The sequence below is a fragment of the Salmo salar genome, chromosome 21 (genome assembly GCF_965601325.2).
Source record: "Salmo salar chromosome 21, fSalSal1, whole genome shotgun sequence".
Classification (NCBI taxonomy): Eukaryota; Metazoa; Chordata; class Actinopteri; order Salmoniformes; family Salmonidae; genus Salmo; species Salmo salar.
Window position 1 is genome coordinate 54,692,598 of NC_138311.1, and position 11,178 is coordinate 54,703,775.

At 41.9% G+C, this 11,178-nt stretch overlaps 1 protein-coding gene across 2 annotated transcripts; it reads right to left on the reverse strand.

Annotated features, from left to right (window-relative positions):
- Positions 1-1,251: 1,251 nt before the first annotated feature.
- On the reverse strand, positions 1,252-6,815 carry LOC123729594 (tubulin alpha chain). Of its 2 annotated transcripts, XM_082967241.1 has the most exons (5): positions 6,664-6,787; positions 4,855-4,927; positions 2,966-3,188; positions 2,686-2,834; positions 1,252-2,400 (listed from the first exon to the last, which is right to left on the reverse strand). In XM_082967241.1, exons 3-5 carry the CDS (start codon positions 3,171-3,173, stop codon positions 1,423-1,425), a joined length of 1,335 nt encoding a protein of 444 aa, XP_082823367.1. In that variant the 5' UTR covers positions 3,174-3,188; positions 4,855-4,927; positions 6,664-6,787; the 3' UTR covers positions 1,252-1,422. The 2 variants fall into 2 exon arrangements, with proteins under 2 accessions (XP_082823367.1, XP_045560864.2); XM_045704908.2 differs by lacking the exon at positions 4,855-4,927 and having other exon boundaries at positions 6,664-6,815.
- Between the last annotated feature and the right edge of the window lie 4,363 nt (positions 6,816-11,178).

Consider the following 11,178-nt stretch of genomic DNA (forward strand, 5'->3'; position numbering starts at 1 on the left):
CTGTGAGTAAAACAGAACTCATATGGCAGGCAAAAACCTGAGAAAAAGTCAACCAGGAAGTGGAGGATCTGAGAATTGTAGTTCTTTCTAGTCCCTTTCGAAACTACAGTATCTGTGGGGTTACATTGCACTTCCTAAGGCTTCCATTGGCTGTCAAATGCCTTCAGAAAGTTGTTTCAGCCTTCTCCTGTTACTGGGCAGACAATAGGAGCTCAGTTACTGAGTGGACTGCCTGTGGACAAAGGGATTGGATATGCGCGGTCACGCGAGTGCGCCGTTCCTTCTTTTTCTCCTTGAATGTATACGCTATTGTCCGGTTGGAATATTATTGCAATTTTACATTAAAAATACCATAAAGATTGATTTTAAACAGCGTTTGACATGCTTCTAAGTACGGTAATGAAACATTTTGACTTTGTCTCTGGTACCGCACTCGCGCGTTATGCCTTTGGATAGTGCTCTGAATGCACAAACAAAACGGAGGTATTTGGACATAAATATGTATTATTTCGAACAAAAACAACATTTCTTGTGGAAGTAGCAGTCCTGGGAGTGCATTCTGACGAAGATCAGCAAAGGTAAGAGAATATTTCTAATACTAATTCTGAGTTTAGGTTGCCCCGAACTTGGCGGGTGTCTGTATAGCTCTCTGTGATGGCTGAGCTATGTACTCAGAATATTGAAAAATGTGCTTTCTCCGTAAAGCTATTTTAAAATCTGACAAAGCGGTTGCATCCAGTAGTCTTATCTATAATTCTTTAAATAATTGTTATATATTTTGTCAACGTTTATGATGAGTATATTTGTAAATTGATGTGCACATTCACCGAGGGTTTTGGTGGGAATACATTTTCTGAACATCACGCGCCAATGTAAAATGCTGTTTTTGGATATAAATATGAACTTTATCAAACAAAACATACATGCATGTGTCATCTGATGAAGATCGTCAAAGGTTAGTGCTTCATTTAGCTGTTTTGGGTTTTATTGACACATGTCCTTGCTTGGAAAACAGCTGTGTGATTATTTTTGTCTATGTACTCTCCTAACATAATCTAATGTTTTGGTTTCGCTGTAAAGCCTATTTGAAATCGGACATTGTGGTTACGTCAAGGAGAAGTGTATCTTTAAAATGGTGTAAAAAAGTTGTATGTTTGAGGAAGTTGAATTATGACATTGTTGTTTTTGAATTTGCCGCCCTGATATTTCACTGGCAGATTTCCCCCCCCAAAAAACTCGTTTCACATTCAATTTGTTTGTCTAGACAAGAGACGTGGCGTGTTTATTGAGAATACAGACACAACATGACTAGATGTAACAGAGACTGTTGACACTGCAGTGGGGAATGTGTTGCCGTCATGTTAAGCGTAGGACTCCAACAGTCAGTGTTGGAATGTAGGCTGGCAAAGCATGTTTAGACTTTTAATATTCCTCTCCCTCCTCATCCTCTTCTCCCACGCTGTCAGTGCCCACCTCTTCATAATCCTTCTCCAGGGCTGCCATGTCTTCTCTGGCCTCAGAGAACTCTCCCTCCTCCATGCCCTCACCAACATACCAGTGCACGAAGGCTCTCTTGGCATACATCAGGTCAAACTTGTGGTCCAGACGAGCCCAGGCCTCAGCGATGGCTGTGGTGTTACTCAGCATGCACACAGCCCTCTGGACCTTGGCCAGGTCTCCTCCAGGAACCACCGTAGGGGGCTGGTAGTTGATACCCACCTTGAAGCCAGTGGGACACCAGTCCACAAACTGGATACTCCTCTTGGTTTTGATGGCAGCGATGGCAGAGTTGACATCTTTGGGAACAACGTCGCCACGGTACAGGAGACAGCAGGCCATGTATTTGCCGTGACGAGGGTCACATTTCACCATCTGATTGGCCGGCTCAAAGCAGGCGTTGGTGATGTCAGCGACTGACAGCTGCTCGTGATAGGCCTTCTCAGCGGAGATGACTGGGGCATAGGTGGCCAGAGGGAAGTGGATACGGGGGTAGGGCACCAAGTTGGTCTGGAACTCTGTCAGATCAACATTCAGGGCTCCATCGAAACGCAGGGAGGCAGTGATGGAGGAGACGATCTGACCAATGAGCCTGTTGAGGTTGGTGTATGAGGGACGCTCAATGTCAAGGTTCCTACGGCAGATGTCATAGATAGCCTCATTGTCCACCATGAAGGCACAGTCAGAGTGTTCCAGGGTGGTGTGAGTGGTCAGGATGGAGTTGTAGGGCTCCACCACAGCTGTGGACACCTGGGGAGCTGGGTAAACGGCAAACTCAAGCTTAGACTTCTTTCCGTAGTCGACAGACAGACGTTCCATCAGCAGGGAGGTGAAACCAGAGCCAGTGCCTCCTCCAAAGCTGTGGAAGATGAGGAATCCCTGAAGCCCAGTACACTGGTCAGCCTGATGGAGAAATGGTACAATAACATTGTTAGATGTTATCTTATGTTATAGTAGTAAGAATAGAATGGAGAACCTGTTTGCATGTTCTACCTAGAACCATAAAGGGTTCTTCGGCTTGTCCCTGTAAGATAACCCTTTATAGTTCCAGGTACAACTTATTGGCCCACCGAAATAACCTTTTTAAAACGCTTTCTTCCATAGAGAAGGTTTCTGAACAACCTTCTAGAATGAAAAAGGTTCCGTGTAGAACCCTAGTTAGAGGCCTGTTTCAGAATGATGACTCACCAGTTTGCGTGTCCTGTCCAGCACGATGTCAATGATCTCCTTGCCGATGGTGTAGTGACCGCGGGCGTAGTTGTTGGCAGCATCTTCCTTACCAGTGATCAGCTGCTCAGGGTGGAACAGCTGGCGATAGATACCTGTCCTCACCTCATCTGAAAGACAAAGGTAGATTTAGAATATCCTAATATGAGGAATATCTTGGGACAGAATATCAAATCATTCAAAGCTTGTGAACCATAATCCAACAGATTTCCTCCAGGATTTCAGAAGAGTCTCATCTTACCGATGACAGTGGGCTCCAGATCTACGAAGATGGCACGGGGGACATGCTTTCCGGCTCCGGTCTCACTGAAGAAGGTGTTGAAAGAGTCGTCTCCACCTCCACAGGTCTTGTCACTGGGCATCTGTCCGTCCGGCTGGATCCCATGCTCCAGGCAGTACAGCTCCCAACAGGCGTTGCCCATCTGGACTCCGGCTTGGCCGACATGCATAGAAATACACTCACGCTGAAAAAGAGAGGGCTCAAGGTTTAATGTCACACACACAATTTCAGTGAAATGCCTTTCTCGCTAGCTCTAACTCCAACAATGCAGTCATCAGTAACAATGACAAGGTAGAACAAAAACACACGATACATTAAAATAAGAGATCAACTACAGGGAAATGTCAATCAAATAATGTCTTTACACATTAAATGACACAGTGAAGTTGATATACAATGGAGTGGAGGGATGAACATAGAGGTTAAAAGCCATTTCAGACAGTTTAAATTGCATTGAAATGAATTGTAATGTATTGTAATGTATTGTAATGTATTGTAATGCATTGTAATGTATTGTAATGTATTGTAGTGTATTGTAATGTATTGTAATGCATTGTAATGCATTGTAATGCATTGTAATGTATTGTAATGCATTGTAATGTATTGTAATGCATTGTAATGTATTGTAATGTATTGTAATGCATTGTAATGTATTGTATTGTAATGTATTGTAATGCATTGTAATGTATTGTAATGTATTGTAGTGTATTGTAATGTATTGTAATGCATTCTAATGTATTGTAATGCATTGTAATGTATTGTAATGTATTGTAATGTATTGTAATGCATTGTAATGTATTGTAATGCATTGTAATGTATTGTAATGCATTGTAATGTATTGTAATGTATTGTAATGTATTGTAATGTATTGTAGTGTTATGCAGAATCAATCATCAATCTATTCCTGTAAGATCACTGTGATTAAGTGAAAGTAAAATCAGATTTTTTTTAAATAGAGGAGGGATACTATCAACCGTTTTAGCAAAATGACATTTAAGCAAAGTCATTGGCTATGCTAGGCTATCCTGGTTGGATTCGGCTGAATAGAGTGGCCACCATCTTGAGTTTATGACACTACTACTGTACGTCATTTATGTCATTTTGCAAATTCTTTATCTGCCATTTGACGACAGATCGTTATTTATGACCCTGTATCTTTAAAACCTGTTGGGGCTACAGGTTAGCAATGAACCCCGAGTCGGGATTGCTAACAAGGCTGGAAATTCAAAACATCAAAAATCTAATAATTTCAATTTCTCAAACAATCAACTATTTTACACAATTTAAAAGATAAACATCTCCTTAATCTAACCACATTGTTCGATTTTCAAAGAGGCTTTACGGCAAAAGCATAAAGTTAGATTATGTTAGATTATGTTAGGACAGTACATAGCCACAAAAGTACAAACATCCATTTTCAATTCAAGGTCAGGCGTCACCAAAAGCAGAAACCAGCTAGAATTATGTACTAACCTTTGTCAATCTCCATCAGATGACACTCCTAGGACATTATGTTATACAATACATGCATTTTTTGTTCCATCAAGTTCATATTTATATCCAAAAACAGCATTTTACAGTAGCGTGAAATTCAGATTTTTTTCTTCTCTGAAATGCTTCCGGTGAACATAACAAAATTACTATTCGAAAACATTGGTAAATTATAATATTGTCATTCAAAGAATAATATATTATCATCTCGTAATTGCTACCGAATGGCCAGATCTCAAAATAACTTTACTGGGAAATCACATTTTACAATAAACGGGGTGTTATGCTAAGAACACTAAGCTATGCTATACAGGTAGCATCATCTAAAATCGATAATAACATTGTAAATATCCCCTTACCTTTGATTATCTCCATCAGAAGGCAGGCATCCCAGGTCCGGAAGGCATCCCAGGTCCGGAACAAATGTGGTTTCTTTTGACAAAGTTCATAATTTATGTCCAAATAACACCAGGTACTTAGCGTTCATTATGCTCCCACAAAACGTGGTGGGGGGAGTGTAAAATCACGCAGAAAAGCTAAAAAAACCTAGTAAATAATCTATTTATGTTCGTTCAAACATGTCAAATGTTGTTTAGCATTAATCTTTTGGTCCATTTTTAACGTTAAACATCAGTAATATTTTCACACAACCTATCCTATGTCTAGATAAACAATGATGACAAACTCACGTTTCTCAGATTAATGCGCAGGCGCAAAAAAATGAAGAGATGACATGTCAACTTCCTCGGATTATAATTTGCTCTCTGTTTAACATAGACGCTTCAAACAACTTTATAAAGATCGTTGACATCTAGTGGAAGCCGTAGGTGTTGCGAAATGAATCCTTTCTCACTGTGGTATCTAATAACAATGACACTAAATAGTACATTTTTTTTTGATCTATTTTTCACAGGTTTTTGCCTGCAATATGAGTTTTGTTATACTTACAGACACCATTCAAACTGTTTTAGAAAATTCAGAGTGTTTTCTATCCGAATGTGTTAATAATATGCATATCCTAGCTTCTGAGTTGGTGTAGGAGGCAGTTAAAAATGGGCACATATTTTTTTCAAAATGTCTCAATACTGCCCCCTAGCCCCAGCAGAGGACCAGAGAGGTAAAAGGTCTTGTTCCTGTGGGCCACACCTTCTCCCCCCTCCACCCCTCTCTCCTCACCCCTCCTCCTCTCTCCTCACCCCTCCTCTCTCCTCACCCCTCCTCCTCTCTCCTCCTCTCTCCTCACCCCTCCTCTCTCCTCCCCCTCCTCTTCTCTCCTCTCTCCTCACCCCTCCTCCTCTCTCCTCCTCTCTCCTCCCCCTCCTCTTCTCTCCTCTCTCCTCACCCCTCCTCTCTCCTCCCCCTCCTCTTCTCTCCTCTCTCCTCACCCCTCCTCCTCTCTCCTCCTCTCTCCTCCCCCTCCTCTTCTCTCCTCTCTCCTCACCCATCCTCCTCTCTCCTCTTTTTTCCCTCCCTCTTTTTCTCTCTCCTCCCTCCCCCCATCCCCGGTCCAGCTGCACACTCATTGCAGTGTAACAGCGTGAGATATATCTCACACATACCCTAAAATCTGCAGAGAAAATGGCTAGCATCACAGATTGCTCCTCCCTGTTCTCCTTTGTGCTCAATAATTCCCTCCTCCTCTCAGAATGGCAGAAATATAAAAATAAAAAAAAATCACAGAAAATCCAAATGATCTGCAATTCAGTTTTTTTTCCCTGAAGCAAAGAGGTTTTTCTATCTAGACAGTGGATAGATAGATTATCACCAAGTAGAACAATGACTAAGCACATAGACATTAGAACAATGAAATCTGACCCACATTTGATGTATGGCTATAGATGATTCTGTCACAAGAATATTTGTTTACCGAAATAAACCAGTATAAATATATGTTTATATATATTTATACTGGTTTATTTATATATATATATATATATAACATATATAACATATATAACAATTTATATATATATATATATAACATCTAAAAGAAAAAGGGAAAATGCAGAGAATCACATGGTATTTATGTAACATAATATTCACCATCATCTACATGCTATCCCTCCTTTACAATCATCAGCCTTATCTAAACCCACCATTGAATATAAATAACATATGAAAGAACGAAAAAAGAAAAAATTGATTTTATCATCTACGTCAGCACTCACCATTTTGTCTGGTTTTTCTTTTCCTTCACAGGCTGACGTTGAGGATTCAGACGAGAAGGCAGAACTGCAGCAGAAAGGAAGAGGTGGGGTTTTATAGACCCGGGGAAGCAGACAGCCCCAGCAGGAAGCACACAGCCCCAGCAGGAAGCTACAGCAGAGTCTGGTTGGCGGTAGAGAACAGGGAAGTCCCTCCTTCTTATAACAGACAAAGGCTAATGAGTGCTGACTCTCTATAAAGAATTATGGGTATAGAGAGCAGTAGCAATGGCATATTTTTATAGGCACTAACTCCTCTATGGCTTGTTGGTCAAAGCCTATGGGGTTTAGGATTTTGGACGTTTTTTTGGGGGGGATAAACGCTGAAAATAAAGTTTGTGGTAAACACAGGTTTAGGAGATCTGATACATTGTGTTTCTATGAGATAATCAGCTAATGTTACTTTTTTTTGTGAATTTTGAAGCATTTTTGTAATCAAAACAAACACATAGCGGTCATGTTAACAGACTGATATTATCTCATAGAAACAAAACGTATAAGATCGTCTAAAGCCTGTGTTTACCACAAACTTTATTTTCAGAGTTTATCCCAAAAACCCATTCATTTCTCCATTCATTTCCCCATTCATTTCCCCATTCATTTCCCCATTCATTTCCCCATTCATTTCCCCATTCATTTCTCCATTCATTTCCCCATTCATTTCCCCATTCATTTCTCCATTCATTTCCCCATTCATTTCTCCATTCATTTCCCCATTCATTTCTCCATTCATTTCCCCATTCATTTCCCCATAGGGAAGGTACTACATAGGGTGTGGTCTGTGAGATGTTTGACAAATCCCACCTGTCAGATATTCCTCACTGTTTAATTGACTGATTCAACACCCAATATACAAGTTACCCTGGGGGGTGGGAGAGGGGTGGTGTAGGGGAGAGGGGTGGTGTAGGGAAGAGGGGTGGTGTAGGGAAGAGGTGTGGTGTAGGGAAGAGGGGTGGGGATGGGAGCGGGAGCGGGAGAGAGGGAGAGGGGTGGTGATGGGAGAGGGGTGGTGTAGGGAAGAGTGGTGGGGATGGGAGAGGGAGAGGGGTGGTGATGGGAGAGAGGTGGTGATGGGAGAGGGGTGGTGATGGGAGAGGGGTGGTGTAGGGAAGAGGTGTGGTGTAGGGAAGAGGTGTGGTGTAGGGAAGAGGGGTGGTGTAGGGAAGAGGGGTGGTGTAGGGAGAGGGAGAGGGGTGGTGATGGGAGAGGGGTGGTGTAGGGAAGAGGGGTGGTGTAGGGAAGAGGGGTGGGGATGGGAGAGGGGTGGTGTAGGAAAGAGGGGTGGTGTAGGAAAGAGGGGTGGTGTAGGGAAGAGGGGTGGGGGATGAAAGAGGGGTGGTGTAGGAAAGAGGGGTGGGGATGGGAGAGGGGTGGTGATGGGAAGAGGGGTGGTGTAGGGAAGGGGTGTGGTGTAGGGAAGAGGGGTGGGGATGGGAGAGGGGTGGTGTAGGGAAGAGGGATGGTGTAGGAAAGAGCGGTGGTAAGGGGAGAGGGGTGGTGTAGGGAAGAGGGGTGGGGGATGGAAGAGGGGTGGTGATGGGAGAGGGGTGGTGTAGGGAAGAGGGGTGGTGTAGGGAAGAGTGGTGGGGATGGAAGAGGACACACCTGTCTATATAAGAGTGGTTACATTCATCCAGCTGCAGCCCACGTTGACCACAAAAAAAAAGTAGTTTGAATCCCAGATTGTCCGTTGTGTAATACCATTTCAGATAACAATGATGTAACCTCTATCATACATTCCCAAATGTTTCCAGTTACAGCAGTATCGTCGTCGTCGTCCCCAAACAAACTACAACGATCTCATTTACAGGACCTTCTATAAAGACAGATTCCCCCCAAAACAATCTGTTATCAAGCCTTCATGGGGTGCCAGCCATCTCTGTCTAGAGGGGGCTGAGTATGAGAGAGTGGATGTATGAATGTTTATTTATATGTATTGATCCTGCATTCTACTGGGCAGTAGCATCCTAATCCATTTTCCAACAAATCGTACAGTTATACGCATAATTTAATAATTTGACCGTGATTTGTTATTGATATTTATTGGTGTAACCGATGTGAAATGAAATGGCTTGCTAGTTAGCGGTGGTGCGCGCTAATAGCGTTTCAATCGGTGACGTCACTCGCTCTGAGACCTTGAAGTGGTTGTTGCCCTTGCGTTGCAAGGGCCGTGGCTTTTGTGGAGCGATGGGTAACGATGCTTTGTGGGTGTCAGTTGTTGATGTGTGCAGAGGGTCCCTGGTTCAAGCCCAGGTAGGGGCAAGGAAAGGGACGGAAGCTGTACTGTTACATTTGCATAAATGGGAGTTGTGTCATTATGTTGTGTTATCATTTTGTTCACTCCAAATTTAGAATGTAACAGATGAAAAGCCTTTTATTACAGATGGATGTTTGATAAATCAGTGGTTTGCAATTGTTTTTTCCTCAGCACCCAAATTTAACCAGGTTGCCTCAGTCGCGACCCAATATTTGAATTGCAGAGGGAAATTTACCAAAATGCATTCTGGTAAACAATTTCTAATGATGTATTGACAATAAATTTAGCAATTGTAAATAACTCCATATTCTTGATGACGAATGTTAGTAAACTCGACAGTTTGAGGCCACAAAAATCAACCATTTTGAGACCACAAAATCAACCAAACTCGCTGGTTTAAGACCACAAAATCAGCTAAACTCGCCGGTTTGAGACCACAAAATCACCTATTTTGAGACCACAAAATCAGCTAAACTCGCCAGTTTAAGACCACAAAATCAACCATTTTGAGACCACAAAATCAACCAAACTCGCCGGTTTGAGACCACTAATCAACCAAACTCGCTAAATAACGCTGCTAATGGCTCTGTATTGAAAAATTCTTGAACCATTTTTTTTTAACCTCTCTAGGGTCGGCGGGACGAAATCGTCCCACCTACGTAACAGCCAGTGGAATCCTGTGGCGCGTTATTCAAATACCTTAGAAATGCTATTAATTCAATTTCTCAAACACATGACTATTTTACACCATTTTAAAGACAAGACTCTCGTTAATCTAACCACACTGTCCGATTTCAAAAAGGCTTTACAACGAAAGCAAAACATTAGATTATGTCAGCAGAGTACCCAGCCAGAAATAATCAGACACCCATTTTTCAAGCTAGCATATAATGTCACATAAACCCAAACCACAGCTTAATGCAGCACTAACCTTTGATGATCTTCATCAGATGACACACCTAGGACATTATGTTATACAATACATGCATGTTTTGTTCAATCAAGTTCATATTTATATCAAAACCCAGCTTTTTACATTAGCATGTGACGTTCAGAACTAGCATACCCCCCGCAAACTTCCGCTGAATTTACAAAAAATTTACTAAATTACTCACGATAAACGTTCACAAAAAGCATAACAATTATTTTAAGAATTATAGATACAGAACTCCTCTATGCACTCGATATGTCTGATTTTAAAATAGCTTTTTGGTGAAAGCACATTTTGCAATATTCTCAGTAGATAGCCCGGCATCACAGGGCTAGCTATTTAGACACCCAGCAAGTTTAGCACTCGCCAAAGTCAGATTTACTATAAGAAAAATGTTATTACCTTTGGTGTTCTTCGTCAGAATGCACTCCCAGGACTTCTACTTCAATAACAAATGTTGGTTTGGTTCAAAATAATCCATAGTTATATCCAAACACCGGCGTTTTGTTCGTGCGTTCAAGACACTATCCGAATGGTAAAGAAGGGTGACGAGCACGACGCATTTCGTGACAAAAAAATTCTAAATATTCCATTACCGTACTTCGAAGCATGTCAATCGCTGTTTAAAATCAATTTTTATGCAATTTTTCTCATAAAAAAAGCGATAATATTCCGACCGGGAATCTGCGTTTAGGTAAAAAGACGGAAGAAAATAAAGCATGGGGTCGACTCGTGCACGCGCCTAAGCCCATAGTACTCTGATCGGCCACTTGCCAAAAGCGCAAATGTGTTTCAGCCAGGGGCTGCCTTGATATCACTCAGCTTTTTCCCGGGTTCTGAGAGCCTATGGGAGCCGTAGGAAGTGTCACGTTACAGCAAAGATCCTCAGTCTTCAATAAAAAGAGCCAAGATGAACAAGAACTTGTCAGACAGGCCACTTCCTGTTCAGAATCTTCTCAGGTTTTTGCCTGCCATATGAGTTCTGTTATACTCACAGACACCATTCAAACAGTTTTAGAAACTTTAGGGTGTTTTCTATCCAAAGCCAATAATTATATGCATATTCTAGTTTCTGGGCAGTAGTAATAACCAGATTAAATCGGGTACGTTTTTTATCCGGCCGTGTAAATACTGCCCCCTACCCCCAACAGGTTAAACAACAACGTATGCGGACCCCCTGCAGTACCCACAGATTGAAAACCACTGGGCTAGTGTTAGGCACAGAGACATTCTGCATACCACTGATGAGAAGGAAGTCTGAACTCAATAACACAGGACTGGTGTCAGTCAT